The sequence below is a fragment of the Hippocampus guttulatus genome, chromosome 3 (genome assembly GCF_054856545.1).
Source record: "Hippocampus guttulatus isolate MCC_2025c chromosome 3, RoL_Hgut_1.0, whole genome shotgun sequence".
NCBI lineage: Eukaryota > Metazoa > Chordata > Actinopteri > Syngnathiformes > Syngnathidae > Hippocampus > Hippocampus guttulatus.
The window spans coordinates 18,433,178-18,451,102 of record NC_141263.1 but is presented as its reverse complement, the minus strand read 5'-3'; the positions used below and the strand labels follow the sequence as shown (position 1 = coordinate 18,451,102).

Genomic DNA, 17,925 nt, shown 5'->3' with positions numbered 1-17,925 from the left:
CCGGAAAGGTGGAATAAAAGAAACAGTACCGGCAAAATTGTATTCCAAATGAAGAAGAAACCTCAATAAGAGGTGTTAAGTGAAGAGGGGGAACATAAAGAAAGCACTGATATTGAATTACCTGATACTGTCCATTTACCAGATCCACGGTAATAGTCAACCCTTCGTCCAATTCCCGTGTGGTCATGAGTTTTGAGCGCCACGCGGTGCCCATGTCCTGATCATTGACATAAGCGAGTGGATGTGCATTGAGGTTTAGCCTTAATACTCGGTTGTTGGTGGTGTCCTCAACAGCATTGGGGATACAATATCTGAGAAACATTGATGTCAGAGGAAATTAAAACAGACTGTAAAACATTTAAGATGCTAAATGATCAGCTCTAAAGATCACTATAACAATCTAAGAAATATAAGATGGATTGATGGATGGATAGGTCATGATGCAGCAAACTTGTAGCGTACCTTTCCACTAAGGGGTGCACTCTGGGATGAGTGGGAGGGCAGCGACACTCAGATTGAGAATGGAGCTGTGGCAAGTCACCTGACAAAATCTCCATTATTTCCCTGTTGAATTAAAAAAAACTGTAGAATTGAACATAGCATATAAATAACAAACTAGAATAAGTGCATGATTAAATCACACTTATTTTCATCCCTTGCAGCAGTAAAATGTGTAGCACAATTTCGGTCTAGATATTTAAAATGAAATTGTTAAATACTTGTTAATTGTTTTTTTTTTTTTTTTGACAGAACATGAAGCATAAATTTATGTTCTTACTGTCTGCATCACTGTCAAAAGAAACACTAATTGTCTTGTATTGAATTTCAAAGCAAAATCCAATCTGGAAGCAGTATGGATTTTAAGACACAAGGATTAGACCTCCTTTCTTTCCTCTTCATCATTCAAAACTAATCCGTATCTTTCCTTTCCCAGCATCAGGCCGCCGCCATTGATTCATTCACAAAACCGTTCATTGACACGTGTGCATTCATCTCACCTGTTGGTCAAAGTGGCAGGATAAAATCTAAAGTCCTGCATCCGCCCGATGAACTGATTGGACCCTGGAGAGATGAAAAGAACACCGGTTAGGTGTTAATGGGTTTGTACTCAAGACACAGAGTGAGAGGATTTCACAGTGTTTAGTAGATTATCTTCTCGGTTTCTTGATAACAGCTAAGTGAAAGCGCCCATACAGCTGCTCATATAAGCTTGGTTCATGATCCGAGGCTGACAAAGATCAGTCCCCAGCCTGCATTCGGTGCCACTAAAGAGCAGCGAGGCTTTTAAAACACCTGGCATTCACTAGAAACTCATCCAATGTGGAGAAGTACAGCATGTGAAAATAGTAGACTGGACAGACTGTAGCTGATCTCTGCTGCGTTGCGATCGTGCGTTTGAAGTCAAGGAATTTTTTTCGTCACTTCTATGTCACTCTTTTCAGACAGTGCTTCAAGCAGTGAAGCCTTTATGGACCTTGTGCACTGAGGCTGCCGTCATGCCGGAACAGAAATTGGGTCTCATGCAAAGTTGCAAGTATGGAATTGTACAAAATGGCCGGTAGGATTAAAATCCAAGAGGTTTAACTTGACCACCAGTTGATTGCTTAACCCCTTCAAAACTGTGTCCAGACCTTTGTCTTTGGGCTTTGAACCTCAGAAAAGTGTGATAGCCAACTATCACAAGCTCCATAAAGCAGACAAACTCTTCAAACAAGCGGCTCAAAAGCTTAAAATCAACTTTTACCCAGGAGAAACTGGTAGGAATTAGTCGGGTATGAAAAACTGTGATGAGGTGTGCTGCCGACTGATGCAGAGAAGAAAGGCTGTGTGAGGACTCTACAAAAGAGGTGCCATCAAACCCAGAAGTGAACACATCTCAACACGCAAGCCTCCAAACGTCACAATGCTGGCTTGAACATGAAAGACTAAAACACAAACGGGCAATGATGTTAGTCCAAAGAGAGCCCGGGTGTTTTAGTGTGCAACAAAGTTGCCTAGTTTGACAACAACTGTTAGAAAAAGGATATCGTCTCTAAGCGTTGACAGAAGCCCTGCCATGTCTAGCTTTGTCTGAGTTTCCGCATTTGTGTGTATTCCAACAAACTCCAAACGTGAGCCTATGCATGTGTGCGCGCTTCCGTGCGTACGTATTTGCGTCCGAGGGAGGCTTTGCCGCGTTTTGGCTCGAGCACATTGTCCAACTGTGAGTGCGTGCGCCGAGGTGGGTATGTGTGTGTGTGTGTGTGTGTCTGTGTGTGTGTGTGTGTGTCGGAAAACTGAATGAGCATGCAAGAGTGTTATGTGATCGAAGTGTGTTCGAACAGTGTGTGGTGGTGCAGCCTGAGGCTTTGGCTGAGGATTTCTCGCGTGTGGAAATGGGATTAGGGCTTCCTCTGTAAAGCACTCTGCCTATTGTTACTGGGATGATGCAAGGTATAAGCCTTAATTCTCCCTTCTGTGTGTAGGTCTCTGTCTTCCAGGCTCCGCGTTTCAGTCCTGCGCTGCATTGCTAAGTGGCTTTTTTCTTTTTTTTTTAATTTCATCTTGTTTGGAACTGTTGAAAGCAGATACCAGCAACGATGCACATTTTTTTGTGATTTGTATGCATTTTGTTTTGGGGTTTGCACCATATTGTACTCTTGCCCTTTTCAGTTTCATACCTGGTTCATTATGACAAACTTGAACAAGTATAAATGGAGACAACTACAGAAGATGACATCATGTAATAAGTGAATAAGTGCCTGCGTGGCTGGATTACCTATATCACCACAAATGTCCACTTCATAATTCAGGATTAAATGAAACACAAATGTTAAAATCAGAACTCACAAGAACTTTGTAGATTCAAAGACAATGTCAGTAGTCTACCGAGCACTCTTCCCTCTGCCCGCACTGAGAAAATGTTGAACTTTTAATGACATAGGTTGGAAGTGTGTAAATGAGCGTTCATACTGCAGATGCATCACAAACATATCCGATTAATAGCCACATATGAAAGAATGTGTACATTGTATGGAAAAAAAAAAACCTCCCACATAGGTGTCACATAGTTTTCTGATGACATATTCCTCCCAATTCCCATGTAGGTGTAGTACTACCTGGGAGGGGGGGGGGGGGGGAGACAGAGAGAGAGAGAGAGAGAAAGAGAGAGAGTTTGTGTTGACTCTGAAGAGCATGTGTTGACTCTGAAAAATCTATTGTTTTGTTAAACTGAAAGTGTGCATTAACAGAATCGTTTTTAATTTTATATCTTATATATACTGTATATATTTTTTTCTGGAGGCCTTGAACATAAATTTTACATGTGATCGTTTCGACGCATGTTTCTTGTTCCTCATCAGACAAAGAATTCTTCCAACAACAGACATCGTTGTTAATCAATACATCCGATCAGCATTCACACAATCAATTCTCTGATGAAAATTCTAGACACAGCCCCCGGGGTTTGACGATCAGCTGCACATCCTCACATAACACACACACACACACACAGTGTGCAGAGCCAATCACTTCTATTGATCACAACCTCTGATGTGATCTTCAACTTATCAGATGCTACCCGCAGTGAACCAGGGATCAATGGCTGATAAACGAGAAGAAAAACACTCGTTTATCACTCTGGAGATGAACGGATATCATTTTTCTCTTAACGTCTCTCCTATTGACTCAGACACGGCTCCCGTGCGCCACCAATCTATCACAAATGTGTCGCTCAAAGGGAAGGGGGGCCAAAAGGTAGCGTCATCATTGACATCATATTATTGAACACACTCAGGGCATATGTACTGTACATGTGTTCATTTTGCATATTTGGCACATTCAGACTCTCTCATTCAGGCTCTGTTGTGAGGTATGATGATATGGAGGCCGGACTGGGGTTTGGCAATTTAGTGCTGGCCTCTGGTCCGGCTGTTTTAATGCATTATATAGCCACAAGTAGGGGGGAGGGCTCTGCCAGGATGGGCAAGACAGAAGGCCAGGTGTCTTGGCCTCCCTTCTTATTTCTGGCCGTCCCAGCTATTCCCCCCCCCCCCCCATTATTTGGATAATTTTTAAATGCGTTACAATACATATATTTGTATATATTTTGAGAAGCTGGGTGGGAATGTTAAGGGGTCTCGGCTGAAGGACAACAGTGTCTCGTAAGACGTCTCGCTTCAAACGCACGTCTCGGACCGTTCTGTGCCCCTGACTGTGGCTGGTCAGGGCAATCATGATGCTGGGGGGAGTGCAGTGGATGCCAGGGCATGGGTGGTATCACCTTGTCTGGATCTTTCAGAGGCATGCAAGCCCGGCTCGCCATAGCCAGAGTGGGAGTATTTCAAACTCAGTTGTACAGCAAAACTGTTCCATTCAGCTGAACAGGACAGGTTTACAAATAAAAATAACAACAAATAAACTCTGAGGTGTTTGTTTTTTTGTTTGTTTTTTAACCACCTACAGAAAAAAAACTGTCAATGAATGTTCCATCCTAAGAATGCAGATGTGTTGATTTCTTCCTTCAGTTTCTTTTGAATTCTGAACTTTCGACACACTTTTGGAACAAGCCTTCGTCGTAACAGAATGATGAACAAAAGGCTTCAAGTTTTAATTGGTTAGGTAATTAACTTGTAACCATGATTAAGAGTTATATATTTGAGTCATCTTTACCTTTGGAGCTGAGTCCCACCCTCATGGTGCTGTCCTCATTGCTGTCAGCCAATCTGGCGGGCAGTGAGTGGGTCTCAAAAGGTGTTCCATCCTCCTCCAACCCATTCAGGAACAGACTGACATGTCTGTCATGCACCTGAAAGTCCGTGAGAGTGACAAATCTAAGTTGTCCACCAGGAATGTCTTCAAAATCATACGTTTGTGCAGCGACAGCATCCAAAAAAAAAAAAAAACAGGCTCGTGTGAACCTTCTTTTAGGTTCTTTCTAGCACAATGAATACAAAAAACATGCATTCAACTGCATCATGTGATGCATTGCCCAAAACAGCTAGACTAGAAAAGATGAAAATTATCTCGAGTTTGGTCTTTCTGGATCTCCCAAAGATGGGGAGCACATCACACGGCGGTGTCACATGCAGCAATACTGACTACACAAAGCCTTTATTTTTTACAGTGTGTGTTATTGTGTGAACTGTGTGTGTGTGTGTTTGAATGTACTGTACACTGATAATATACCACTGTTGGCCATTTGCAATGCTGACAAATATTTGTTGGCAAATGTTGAATTCTAACATCTTACACATCTCTAACTCACGCAGTTTGGATTTTAAAAAGTAACATTGCGTTTAAAAAAACAAAACAGGAGACATAAATGCATCAATCTTTAAAATTGTACACACATTTTTTGCGTTTGTGTGTGTGTGTGTGTATATGAGTGTGAATTATACATACGACTAATCTTCCAACTCATTTCCCCAGTAGCAGGGAAAGCCTGGGGCTAAACTGCTTCAGCGCAAATGAGCTTTCTGTTTGACCAGAAATCTCAGCGCTCTTGCCGCTGTTCTCTCTCAATCTGCAGCATGAATATGGAAAACGGTGCAACCAACAACATCGTCAAAGCAGCAGCAGCTCTCTTTCACATCAAACCCACGAGGGGGGGAAGAAAAGAAAAAAAAAGAAAGACACCTCCATAAGAGAAACTTTAATGTGTGCTGTCGTGCTCTTTCCTTTTGCCCGATCTACAAATCCGTTTTTTTGGGAAACACTGTGTGGATACTGATAATCGCGATTCTTAAGACCCCATCACTCCTCCTCCTCCCTTTTCCATTTTTTATTTGGTCTGGACTTCCTTGCTTTGTCCATTGTATCATGTGACGACGTGTTCCATTTGTTTTATTTAGAAAAATTTGAAAGGATTTTAATAAAGTGTTATCTGTCTCTGTCCACAACTTCTGCCAGCAATCGGTGCCTCTCCTTTCCTGAACTGCCGCGCAGGAAAAGAGAGGCAGAGCTCTTTAAGGAAGTTGAAAAGGTGTGAGGAGGGAAATAAGTCCAAGTTTAAAAAAAAAACGCCTTTAGGGGATGAAGGCAGTCCCAGACAAGTGTCTGCCTCTCAGAGGATGGTTAAGACGCACAGACAGACACTTTCATGATGGCTGATTGAAGACTGGCAAGCACATGAGAGCTCAGGAGAGAATGGGAGTAAAAGAAGGAAGGGGCGGGAGGGAGGAGAGGAGAGGGAAAGTCAGAGAGGGAACCAGAAGAAGGGCCCACTTTAAGAATCTTTAAGCCTGAGCAGTGTGGCTCTTGGGGAGATGTGAGGCGGTTGTCAGAGCTGATGTAAATGAATAGTGAAGCGCTTCATCCTTCTTAGCCGCCACGCGGCCTTCTGAAATACAGCCAAGTCCTCTTTGTTCGCTCTCATAGACAGTTTTCACTTTCCTCAATTCATCTGTTTTTGCTGCATTGCTTTCCTTTACCTTGCTACCCTAATAATTTTCGAACTCTTTCAGAACGGCAAGAAATTGTCTTTCTTGTTTTTCTTTTACTTTTTTAAGTGGTGATAACCACTCTCAGTTTGGGCTGATGCCAAACGGGCCCTATTGAATTCATGCATGAAAACGACTGCTGTACTCAGTGGAAACTCGAAAGCGGCATAAATGTTTTTTGCCTTTGCTAGTTTTGAGCCTCGAGACAATCCTGTCTGAGAGGTCTACAGACAATTCCTTTTGACTCTATGCTTGGTTTATGCTCTGACATGCACTCACCTGTGGGACCCTATACCGTAAAGACCGGTCTGTACCTTTCCAAATAATGTCAAATCCACTGAATTTACCAGAGGAAACATGATGCACATTTTGAGCTTGGCTGTGTGTGTGTGTGTGTGTGTGTGTGTGTGTGTGAGATCTTCTGTCTCATATAGAAATATTTCAACAGAAAAAGACAACCCTTTTTTTTCTGCTATATTATTGATTATTGATGTCAGTTTTGTTCCTAAAGAATGCATTGTTCGAAGGCTGCCGAACTCATCCTTAGGTTTAAAAATATATATACAGTATATATAAATAAATAAATACAAAAACATATCCCCGGTAAGCACCTAAGCCTCTGTAAAAGCGAGCGAAGGCTAACCATGAGTGGAAAGCTTTTAGTGATGTGTCGAGGAGCAGTTTGACTCAAGCCCTTCACCATTTTCACACTTCTGCCAAGCCGTGGCTCAGTAGAGAGAGAACCACGGTGTTTCCTCTAAGCTCACTTGATAGCGGTGAGCTCCGGCTATAAGAGGCGAAGGAGAACACTACATACAAAACAGGCCAGGTTCGCTGCGTAGCCAACAGACACGTGGGCAAACACTTTCACAATAGAGCAAACCACCAACCTGTGTGAAAAGGAATTTCCAAATTTGAGAAATCCCTTTGTTGCACACTGGTTAATTGTACCCCTTGACATGACACTTTTGTTTTCTTCTCACACAACTGCATGTGGTTTCCCTTGGTGTCAAACATCAAATCTCCCCTTCCCAACATCCTGCCTCAAACATTCTTCACTCTCCCTTCAACCGCGCCAAGGATGTACTACCCACTGACTGAATGAGTGACAAGCCACTCACTGATAGGACAAATACTAACACAGCCAGGGAAGCTGTCAATAAGGAGCAAGCGAGTGAGATAAAAGAGGGGACGGGGAGGAATGAATCAGGGATGTTGGAATGAAAGGTCTAATAAAAGAAAGATTTAAGTGTTGACAAAAGCAAAGCTGAACAACAAACACATACCGAGAGACCTTTTTGGAGCGCATTCAAAGAAAGATGGATACCTGTTGATCATTGAGGCTACACCGTTTGACAAAGACCGTGTACGTGTCTCGCTTGCGATGAATTTAAAGGGAATGATGAGTAGATCCGCTTTCATTGGCCAGAAAGTAAGTAGGTTGTCTTCACGGACACAACGGTGCAAAGGTCCCTTTCATCCAGCGGCGGTCAACGAAAATACAAAAAGAAAGAACGCGCCACCATGCAAACAATTTGATTGCAATTTATGCTGGACTTGTGCTGGGCTGGAAAATGGGGCCCTAAATGTTGAAAAATCAGCTCGGTGTTTGAATCATACACTGTGCCCAAATTGGAACGCGGTTCTGCTCTTTCACCTATCTTTGCGCGTCAAAAATGACCAGATAAGCAGAAGCCGAGAAGACCACAGTGTAATTTTTTCACAACACTGAATGATCTTTACAATGGAAATAATCATAATAAACTGAAGCTTGAGGCGCAATTAAATGTCCAATGTGAACTATCGGATCGTCTTCACTTTGGAATCTCCAGGCACATTGTCACCTTTCCTGCTCTACTTTCCTCACCCTCTCTCTCCCCCGCTATTGTCCTTCCTCTTCTTGTTTTTCACTCTCCAAGCTCCCCCCCCCCTCTCACCACCCAACTATGAAATGTTAGCAGGTCTGATGTACTGCCAATATTCACTATATTGTATTATGCTGTGTGCAGCGTGCGAGGCCAGAGATAGGAAGCGAAGGTGAGGAGCAAAAGAAATAAAAAGAGGAAAAGAAAGCGAGGGAGAGACACATTTGTTCTACTCATCTCAGTGCTAAAAGATACAATTACCTCTCACAGCATATTATCCATGTTTTATACCAGCCCAGGGCCCCGTGCCTTTGCCTCGTCGCGCTCGCCTCGTGTAAGGCCCATATTTTAACACTAGCTATGACAGTTTATTTAAGAAAAGAAAATTGTCCCCAGGGAGATGGGGAGAGAGAGGAACAGGGTGTGAGTGTAAAGAAAATGAGAGGGAGAGGGGGAAGGACGTAGAGGGTGGAGGTGAAGAGACAATGAAGGGGCGGTCGGCGGTGGGGTGGGGCGGGGGTGCGGGGGTCTTTGAAGAGATAGATGAGGCTCGAAAAGAGAAAGGGAGAGAAGCAGAGAGGGGGGGGGGGAAAGAGATCGAGGGCATATATAAGGTGACATGCCAACCTTTTAATAAAGACCATTAGTCTAGAAGACTTTTTCCCCTTTCAATGCAGCAAGCAATGAGGGGCCATTCTGAGGGAAAAAAATAAAAAATTAAAACCACAAAAGGGAGGATGGACACATTGAGGGTTCTTTGTGGTGGCACAGAGTACAGTCTGGTCAGTCATACCCACGAAACAGACCTCTATCCTTGTCAACAAACCACTGCTTCTCCAAGAGAATGGGAAATTAGAAATGCAGACATTACCTTAAACTTGTGGCAGCACACTTGATTATTGCTTTATCGTCACAAGGGTCACGGGCAAGCTGGAGCCTATCCCAGCCGTCTTTTGGCAGGAGGCAGGGTACACCCTGAACTAGTTGGCAGCCAAACACAGGGCACACATCGACAAACAGCCATTCAGACTCACAATCACATCTTGGGACAATTTAGAGTGTTCCATGAATCTATAGTGGATGTTTTTGGAATGTGGGAGGAAACCGGAGTACCCGGAGAAAACCCACGCAGGCACGGGGAGAACATGCAAACTCCACCGAGGAAGGCGGGATTCGATTCCACGACCTCAGCCCTGAGAGGCGGACGTGCTCACCAATGGAATGACGTGCCACCCAGTTCTCTTCAATAACAATCAAACCTGCTGATTTGCTCTTCTCTAAAATGACTATGGGTGGGTTGTCTTCTGGTTCTCTGGCTTTTCCCCAGAGTCAAAAATTGTTTGAGAACTTGCATAACAAAGAGTGGCATACAGAAGCTATATTATTACAAAAAATGGAAACACTATTTCAATTTTCATTTCAAAAGTGTCAAATATTAAGTTTGTGCCTCGTCAATTTTTTCTTGCGACCTCACCCATTAAATGCATTTATTGATTAGGGAATTTAGCAAAAATACATTTCGATAAAAATTATTGGAGCTATTATTTGTATAAATTAGGCTCTGTCATATACATCTTTGCAGCTATTTGTCCCCAAATGGCTCTCTTCCATCCATCCTTTTTCTAATCCGCTTCTGCTCACTAGGGTCATGAGTGTAGTTCACTTTATCCAGCTGGGTATAGAGTCTGGGTTGGTCGCCAGTCAATCGCTGGGCACAAAGAGACAACTACTGATTCACACCTGAGGATAATTTAGAGCAGGAGTCACCAACATGGTGCACATCAGTACCAGGCAGTCCTCAAGGGACACATGCGTAGCAAAACAGAACTGTTGTCAGGTCTTCTGAGGTCAAACTTGAAGCAAAAACCGCTGCTATGTTGGTTAAAAACTGCTCTGCGCTGGCACAAAACCTCGGGAGTCCAGAGCGTCATGATGAGCATGATGACATCAGCATATGACACATGCTCTCGTGTGACGGACATCAGTTCAACAAGCATCGAATGACACTTTTGGCCACACTAATTTGAACATGAGGTGATGAAAGAAGCAGAATGTGAAAAGATCAGACGAATGCCACCATGCAATAAAGTGCCTCACATTCTCTCTAATTCCATTTTACCGATGAGAAAACGAGTCTTAAATCAGTGTCCCAGAACATATTGGCTTCCAATATATGCCTTCAAACGGCTGCTCCAAGCACTGCATGGTATATGGGAGCATGAAGCATTCAACTTCAACGTACGTACATGTGCCTCTACCTTTGCAAAATCCTGCTACGATGTTCAAATGAGTCACAGATTAGAGACTTTGAAGTGAACTATCACTCGACTACTCTTCCTACAATCCCCGCCTCTTTCTCTCTCAGTCCCCTCCTGGCTACCTTTTCCTCCGCTCCTCTGTACATTGTTATCATAATCAGATGAGACAACTACCTTGGGAACAGCAGCCTCCCTACAGCACCTTGCTCCTGGCCCTGTGTGCGCACACATGATTGTGTGTGTGTGCGCGTGTGTGCGTATCGCTCCCGGCACTTGGAAACCCGTAATCCTTTAGACTGTCTTTTTTGCTGTTTTGATCTTTTCAAAACCGACAGATGACTAGTGTGTGTGCGTGTATGGGAATGTTTCTAAATTACCCATCTCCTTCAGAAGGGAAATATCTGTATCGCGGCTGACACACAGCTACAAATTATCACTGAACTGCAAGTTGCTGTGTGAGCGTGTAGAAGAGGGGATGTGTGTGTGTGTGTGTGTGTGTGTGTGTGTGCGTGCCCAGGCATGAGAATGGCAGTATACGAATTGTGTTTGAATGTCAAGGATGATTATGTGACTACTCGGAATGGTCAAAGCCGATCACATCAGCACACCATTAAACAAAAGGCAGCCTGATTCACAGGAATACACGTGCACCATTTCCAAACACCTCCAAGACAAAACACGCTCACTGCAAATTGGCTACAAGGTTTATATTATCACAAGCCCATAGATATGTTCATTACACATGCACACTGAAGACACACAGCAACCTGATGGCCTGCATGTACGAAAATAAACACGGGCGATATTCTCATGTCCGAAAGGAAGGAATGTGCCTGAAAATGGCTAAACCATAATCTCACCTTTTATCTTGACCAAACTTTATGTTTAGACCCACTTACAATACTTACAAAATGTCCATTAAAAAAAACTAAAGAAAAAAAAATTGCTCAAATGACATTTTGTTAGCCAAAAGCATGAAAACCAAAAGTAACAAGTATCAGAACATGATTTCTCCCTCAGCAGCATTGATCTTATTCAGAGATGTTGAAAGAAGGGGATTGTTCAGCAGAGCAATTTGTAAAACGATACTCTTCAACCAAGCACTAACACACTGTGAGTCATTTACAGCCTCAAAATGCTCAGCCCTTCACAGGTGCCATTTGAGAAGGCTTGTCGCTAAATAAAGACTGTATTTGTTCTTGGAAAAAGATGCCTTTGATATTTCTAATCATTGCATCCTCTTGACCGTATTTAAAGAAATCCTCATCGTTATGTTTTAGACAACGACTGTATTATATTGCTTGACCTCTTTCCTAGCAAAAAAAAAGTTGGACAAGATTGTGTGAGGTTTTATCCACAGCGCCTCTCCTGGTTGCAGCCAAGAAGTGCACTCTATTTTACAATTCAAGTCAATTTATCACAATCAATATAATCAGTTTATCTCTTGGTGAGCAAACATCCATAGTTGGATTTGTACGTGCTGAATTCTAAGAAAGCCACAGATTATTTGCTGCTAGCCTTGATACAATATTTCACACTTCAGCTTTCAGGTTCCAATATCGGATCGTGACATGAACTTTCAGCATTTTTAAAGTATTCCCCCAAACTAGTGCTACAATAGTAATGAATATACTCGAGTACACTGTGATAGTGGTCGATATGAGGGGAAAAAAAACCCCGATGGCGTGGCAAGGCACATTCTTTATTTAACAGCAAAAGAAAACTGGTCCGCTTGAAACCTTGACTTGTTCGGACCTAGACCGCGATTCACCATTAAAAAAAACAGCACAGTCTGGTAGTTGATAAGAATTAGGTCAACTCGTAATTCAAGAACCAAACTCAACTCAGTGGCAATACAGTTTTCATAAAGCTAGTGACTTTGCAAATAATATTATATCTCCATTCACACACATTTACGGTACTAAAAATGCTGTATGCATTAAATTAACTGCATTCCAAAACAATGCCACATTATTCAAGTAAATATGGACAAAACCGCTGTATTTTTACCAAAACAAATCAACTGATATGGAAAGTCAAACATTTTTGAAAAGGACAAAAAATGTATTCTCTTTGGATGAGTTTCTGAATGTCTCTGCGTGTGTGTGGGCATGTTCTGTTACCTGTAAAGCAATGTGTGTCCACTTTTCCATCACAAGTCGTCCCTCTGTTCTGAAGCTGACGGTCAGAGGAGTTGAACTTCTGGACTGAGTGTACTGCATATTGACAACCCGTTCCGACACCGTCACTGAAAAGATTAACTGGTCCCTGGAGTTTTTCTCCAGTAGCATCCTGAGAAGGAAAAACAAAAATGCAATCATCAATCAGAAATAACACAGGGTTGAACATTTCAGTCGGAGGAAAAAGGCGGATCGCGAAAGAGGTTTCTCAGCATCAAGAGTTGAATCTAAAAACTCAAGTTGAGTTGGGCACCACTAGATGCAGTCTCTCATTTTGACATTTATACATGTAATATTAATATTTTACACGAGTGCTAGGTTTCTGGTGCTACGCGGGTTGCGGACTTGCAGGGGCGAACACCCTCCTCGTGTCATATTAACCACCATCAGTGACATTTTATGGGAAATCCTGGCTTTTATGAACCCAGGGACGCCCTCCATATAAATCACTGATGGATGAATGAGACAAGAGCATCTGGGTCGAACGTCTGCACGTCCAGGTCTACGTAAGAAAAGAAGCACAGGAAATAAAGTCAAAATTACTTTGTCAAAGGGATGTTTTGTTCCTTTTTCATCCCTGCTAAAAGACAGATTGATTCAGAAGTTGGGAAGTCGGGGCATTGGCAACTGCCAGCAGATGATGTTATACAGGTCATAATGTATTTGTCAAAACACCATAAAGTCACAGAAAGCATTTCCGTGCATGACGTCACACTTCATGAAACCTCAGCACTTGTTCCAAAAGTGATGGCGCAAGACATTCAAAGCAACCAAAGATAAGCTATGCATGTTTTCTAAATAAGATGTCTGGAAGCCTCTTATGCGACAGTATATTTCATATCAACTCTTTTAGGCATTGTAAAAACTCTAATTCGTAAGAACAGGTGGCTGGTTCTGTACATCCAGATGAGTGGGAGGATTTGAAATCACAGCGATCGAGAGACAAAAAGGAGATGGATGAAGGTGAGGATGGAGACCTCTTTTCATCTGGATTCTTTGATGGGGCCATGGCTGCGTCGACTACAAAAGACAGTCGGCTGAAGACAACATCAGAAAGCGAGAGAGGGAAAGCGAGAGAAAGCCAGGTACAGGTGTCATGTTCAGCAGGCCAATACAACTTGCCTGTCATCTGAATGTCCAAGGAAGACAAGTTCACAAACAAAGAGTCGGCACGAACCACGAATGAGATATCTGCATCGGTGTCCCCACTTAAAAATTGGGAGTGTGCATGACAGTGTAGTCACCTATGATAAGCTCCAATATAAAAGACCAAGAGCTTCAACAATCAGCCTTCAGTGTCACTCTATTAAAAGGGGGCAGGTAAGGATGCCCTTTACTGCATACGTGTGACTCTTGTGTGCATGTGTGCTTGATTGAAAACCTAGTTGAACTTTGCACCAACAACATTTAACGCAAGTAGGACATGATCATGAATCGCGGTCTACAACATCTGTATGGTGACCGCATCAAACACAACAATTACATCACTTTAAGTCTTACTTTAAAATATCCTCCTGCTTCAGACAAGTGCATTTATATCAAAAGCAATCAATCAAAATTAGCTTTTTTTTTTAACCAGAAGCTAAGGGTTACAATGGATACAGAAAATGTATACTTCAGAGGCAAGTTCATATGCACCGTGCCCTTTGCCTCCCTCTCAATTTTGACGTTGTAGTTCATTCAGATTTACGGTTTTAACATTTTAAACCACAGAAAACAACACAACTAAAAAAAGACAACAGACTCACATCTCTCCAAGAGAGCTTGGTTTAATCCATAAGGCCAGGGTGAGGGATCCTGAAGCTCCCAGCTTTTGAGAAGGGGGAGAGAGCAGACATGCCAGCTGGCCTTGAGGAAACATAATACTACTGGGAACAGCTGAATCTCCACTTGACATAGAGGTGGTCAAACTGTTGAACTCTGATGTCTGATGGAGGATAGGACGGGTGTCTTTTGAGTCTTCAGTGATGCAAGCACCCCTGGTGAGATGGGAAGATGTTCAATATTGTGTTATGAACAAAGGTAATAAATCCCTTGAAGTTGGGACATTGTGTTGAACATAAATAAAAGCAGAATACAATAATTTGTAAATCACGTTCAATGTATATATAATTGAATAGACCACAAAGACAAGACACGTCATGTTCAAGCTGATAAACAGTTATTTTTACAGCTACAACATGTTCCGAAAAAGATGGGGCAGGTGACAAAAAGACTGAAAGGAATGCTCATCAAACACTCGGTTGGAATATCCCACAGGTGAACAGACTAACTGGGAACTAACTGGTGGATGCCCTGTTTGGTTATAAAAGCTCAGTCATTCACATGCACAGATGTTGCGAATAAATGCCTGGAAAAAATAGTTTAAGGACAATGTTCCTCGAGCTATAATTCCAAGAAATTTAGGGATTTCATCACCTTCGGTCCACAATATCATCAAATGGTTCAGAGAATCTGGAGAAATCACTGCATCTAAGTGGCAAGGCTGAAAACTAAGATTGAATGCCCGTGACCTTTGATCTCTCAGGCGGCACTGCCTCAAAAACTGCCACCAATGTGTAAAGGACATGACCAAATGGGCTCAGGAACACTTCATAAAACCAATGTCAGTCAATACGGTTCGGCACCACATCCGTAAGTATAACTTAAAATTCTACTCTGTAACGCAAAAGCCGTTTATCTACAACACCCAGAAACTCCGCCGGCTTTTCTGGGCCCGAGCTCATCTAAGATGGACTAAAGCAATGTGGAAAATGTTCTGTGGTCTGATGAGTCCCCATTTTGAAATGTTTTTAAAAATTGTAGATGTTGTGTCCTCCATGCCAAAGAGGAAAAGAAACACCCAAACTGTTCTGGACACAAAGTTAAAAAGCCAGCATCTGTGATGATATGAGGCTTTGTTAGTGCCAATAGCATTGGTAACTTTCATATCTGTGAAGGTAAGATTAATGCTGAAAGGTACATACAGGTTCAGAAGAAACGTGCTGCCTTCTAAGCACCGTCTTTTTCATGCCGCTGCTTATTTCAGCAAGGCAATGTCAAACCACATCCTGCACGCGTTACAACAGCGTGGCCTCGTACTAGACTGGTCTGCCTGCAGTCCAGACCCGTCTTCCATTGAAAATATGTGACGCACTATGAAGCATAAAATAGCACTTACCGGTACCATCTTAAACATCTGATTACCTGTATGCAGGCAGTAGCAGTGGTGCATAAGGTGGCGTAGAGGACCTAAAGGGACACTCTTGGTCGCAAGAGGCCTGATGACACATTAGAAGCTCAGCCTGTGAGGAAGCAGTCTGGCAGTAGAAGCTCCGATCCGGAACCCCACAGGTAGAACGAGCTGGAGAATTGGACACGGGTTTGAAGGCAGCAATGTTCTCCATTGGAGGGAAATGTCCCTGTAATAACGACAGAGGATTGAACAAGTGTGACCGTTCCCATTTCATCTAGACCTCACGTACTTATTCTTATCAGCAGTAACCCGACACTCTCGGGTACAATAATGACAATCTCGTTGAGCACCACACAATTTAACGGCCTGCACGTTAACTAATGTATATACAACTCATCCAAACCATTGCTCACATGCACTGAAAATGTGTTGGAGAAGAACATGAAAATTAGAAATTATACAACAGCTGTACCAAGTGCTGCTTTCAACACAAATTGTGATATTTGTGAAAAACAGGATGTTTTGTTGAATGTCAATGACATTACTGAATATGAACTTCATAGAATACTCAAAGTTTTAAAACTGCAGCTGGTACCGAAAAAAATAAGGAATAACCAGGAAATACAAATACCTCATGTCCCCTAGTAATGGCTATTTTCTATTGCCAGAGGAAGTCACCATTGCTGTGTGGCATTATGGTATATTGTTTTTCTACATGTTCACTAGTAGAAAATTCCAACCTTCCATTGCTACGTTTTGATACAGATGTCATAAGTTTCCAACTTGACAGCTTTCAGTCAGAATTAAATGTTTCCTTAGGCCCTTCTGTGGATTTCATGTACACACTATGCTGACAAAGATTTTATCCAGGTACTACGGATGCTCTCACATTCCAAAATCATGCATGTTAGGTGAATTGAAGACTCAAAATTGTCCGTACGTGTGAAAATAGGTGTCACTGGTTGTTTAGATGTGCCTTGCAATTAGCTAGCAACCAGTCAAGGTAAAATAGATAAATACAAATCGGAGTCTTAAATAATCGGCCTCTGGCTGTGAAATGGCTCAGTGTTGAACTACCATTAAACATGCTCAAATTTAGACAAGTTAAAGCATTGATGTGCACCCGCATGTGTTTATTGTAATACAACATAGGGATCCTGTATTTATATTTTGTATATTAGAATGACATAATTGACAAACAAGCTTGAAGGTTTTCTTACCTGTGATGAAGCAGATTTTGGACACAGACCGATGAAGAGGACCCATATGTAGACGAAAATAGGTTGCCACCTTATCACCAACATGAATTTATAGTCACTCTTAACATGTTCTTCCGTCTTGTTTTTCACAGGATATTCATGGATCCTGCTCTTGTTTTTGTCCTGTTGGAGTTCATTTTCTCTTGCGACTCCAATTAATGAAATCCTAGCAGCTTCTTCCTCAACTTTTCCAACTTCGCAGTTGCAGTCGATCCATAATTGATCTTGTCTTCCCAGTGTCTTACTCATTGTCGTGCTCCATGTTTTCTTCAGTTGTAGCATTCCGCTCTTTGCTGTGCTGCCATGTTTGTGGCCTCCTGTGACCCCAAAAGATGGTTGAATCTGAGGTTCTAAAATGGGAGATGTGACTTTATGGAACATTCCTGAGGCCAGTGGGATGTTCCGGAATTTGGAGATGCCTTGGAAGCCTCCCAACAGTTCTTGAATAAGTGATGACTGGCATGGTGTCATGGTGGGCGACTTACACACTTTTTTTTTTTTTTTTGCCAATGCCCCCAAGGGTGAAGGTGCAAAGCTTAGGTTTCGGTTACACTGCCTGTGTCCCCCGCACACAGCGACCACAACCAAAGCCTTCGCATGATAGCTAGGATTTCACAACCTGTGGAAGGAGAGAGAGCGGCAGAGAGATATGGTCAGACCAAAATCCAAAATGAGACAAATCTGAGGCAAGTGAAATGCCATGCAGGCTATTCCCTGGCCAAAGCCAACACTATCATGTACAGCTTGATGGAGGCCCGGCTCAACTGAT

At 42.5% G+C, this 17,925-nt stretch overlaps 1 protein-coding gene across 2 annotated transcripts in view; it reads right to left on the bottom strand.

Annotated features, from left to right (window-relative positions):
* ush2a (Usher syndrome 2A (autosomal recessive, mild)) overlaps positions 1–17,629 on the bottom strand; it is a 154,739-nt gene extending 137,110 nt beyond the window's left edge. Inside the window, exons 1-8 of one of the 2 annotated variants that reach the window (XM_086107236.1) lie at positions 17,118–17,629; positions 15,909–16,123; positions 14,471–14,701; positions 12,666–12,834; positions 4,651–4,786; positions 999–1,062; positions 463–564; positions 122–311 (exon numbers count right to left, since the gene is read on the bottom strand). In XM_086107236.1, coding sequence (XP_085963362.1) covers positions 122–311; positions 463–564; positions 999–1,062; positions 4,651–4,786; positions 12,666–12,834; positions 14,471–14,701; positions 15,909–16,123; positions 17,118–17,627 — 1,617 coding nt within the window. In that variant the 5' untranslated portion in view covers positions 17,628–17,629. The remainder of the gene's footprint in view (positions 1–121; positions 312–462; positions 565–998; positions 1,063–4,650; positions 4,787–12,665; positions 12,835–14,470; positions 14,702–15,908; positions 16,124–17,117) is intronic. The other variant, XM_086107237.1, reaches the window with a different exon arrangement.
* Positions 17,630–17,925: the final 296 nt, after the last annotated feature.